Source organism: Cherax quadricarinatus, chromosome 2 (assembly GCF_038502225.1).
Source record: "Cherax quadricarinatus isolate ZL_2023a chromosome 2, ASM3850222v1, whole genome shotgun sequence".
Lineage (NCBI taxonomy): Eukaryota > Metazoa > Arthropoda > Malacostraca > Decapoda > Parastacidae > Cherax > Cherax quadricarinatus.
Genome location: NC_091293.1, coordinates 50781048 through 50782483, shown reverse-complemented (window position 1 = coordinate 50782483; position 1436 = coordinate 50781048). Strand labels below are relative to the sequence as shown.

The 1436-nt window shown below is 42.2% G+C and overlaps 1 protein-coding gene across 1 annotated transcript; it reads left to right on the top strand.

The window, feature by feature from the left end:
- Positions 1–1173, top strand: LOC138853165 (uncharacterized). The gene is made up of 3 exons (XM_070088241.1): positions 1–174; positions 431–576; positions 671–1173. Exons 1-3 carry the CDS (start codon positions 144–146, stop codon positions 1058–1060), a joined length of 567 nt encoding a protein of 188 aa, XP_069944342.1. The 5' UTR covers positions 1–143; the 3' UTR covers positions 1061–1173.
- Positions 1174–1436: the final 263 nt, after the last annotated feature.

The window sequence follows — 1436 nt, the reverse complement described above, 5'->3', positions numbered from 1 at the left end:
AGGAAGGTCACCTCTGACGAGAGTATCCCCCAAATACCCCTCCTGGCTGGTAAGGCCCTCTCTGAGCTGTATATAAGAGCCCGCTAAAGCTGTCTTCCCGCAAAAGATAGAGGCTGACCTCACCATAGCCTTTTACTCTCATCATGGCGAAGGAAGCAGGCATTCTCGATTCTGGTAAGCGAGACATTTATTTTGCTAAAAACTTCTCTTTGAATATTAACGAAACAAAACGAGCGCAAGAGACTTATAATAATTTTTAAAGTTGAGTCTCTTTTTTCAACAGTTTCACTGGACCAGTCAGAATTTGTAAAGTTTTTGATTTTATCGGCTGGTAGATTGGATACTTCTCTTTGAATATTAACGAAACAAAACGAGTGCAAGAGACTTATAATAATTTTAAAGTTGAGTGTCCTTTTTTTTTCTTCAACAGTTTTCACTGGGCCAGTCAGAATTTGTAAAGTTTTGATTTTATCGGCTGGTAGATTGGAAGGGAAGGAACACACCGGCTTCAAACTCCTAAAGCGGTGTCATTGTGATGATAGCAGGAAACGCAAACATAGACTTCCTCAGGAAAGGGTATGTCTTTCTATGTTCCCTCCTTTGGTAGATTAGAGACGAGTCCCACTCCTTTATTTGAAAGTGATAAATATGTTCTCTTTATGACTTACAGCCTGTGGAAGATGGGATCAGTTCATCTGATATAGAGGAGCCTATGAAGAAAGAACCAGATCTCGACAACGATGAAACGCAGAGCCTTCCCTCATGTCAGTCTGATGACCTCGTTGTGGACCTCTCTACGCTCACTGCTCAATCTGATGACTCTGTTGAGGTCACTGCCGCAGCAGGTGCTGAACAAACTGGCGACCTTGAAGCGCACCCTGACAGCCAGTCGGAGAAGGAAGGGAAAACCCCCGACGTGAGAGTAAAGCCAGCTGATGGAGTAAAGACGGCAGAAGGGGTAAAGGCAGATGTTGATGTACCTGAAAAGGAAATCATTTTCGAGCGGGAGGTTATCAATCTTACAGAAAGTGAACAGGAGGAGCGCAGTCATTCAGTCTAACCAGTAAAACTCGCACAGTTTCGCCCCTTTGCTCGCGCTAAAAAAACTTTGCACAGCTTTTTTGCCCTTTTGTATGTGAATTAATAAAAATATTGACAAACTCTGATTTTTATTTACATATAACTATATATTACTATCTTCTCTTGTCTAAACATATATATAAACAATATCGCACCACTTAAGCCTCTCCCCATCTGAGAGTGGGTAAGAGGAAAATGTATATGTCAAAGTTCCTATAAGAGCTCTATCAGCACGAAGGTCTTCCCTAGATGACCTTTTCTCACCGCTTTAAGCCTCCCCCACCTGGAAAGATCTGGCAGCTGGCAAGAATAAACACTACCGTAGTACCCGGAAGAACCTTTTTTTTTTTTTGCTG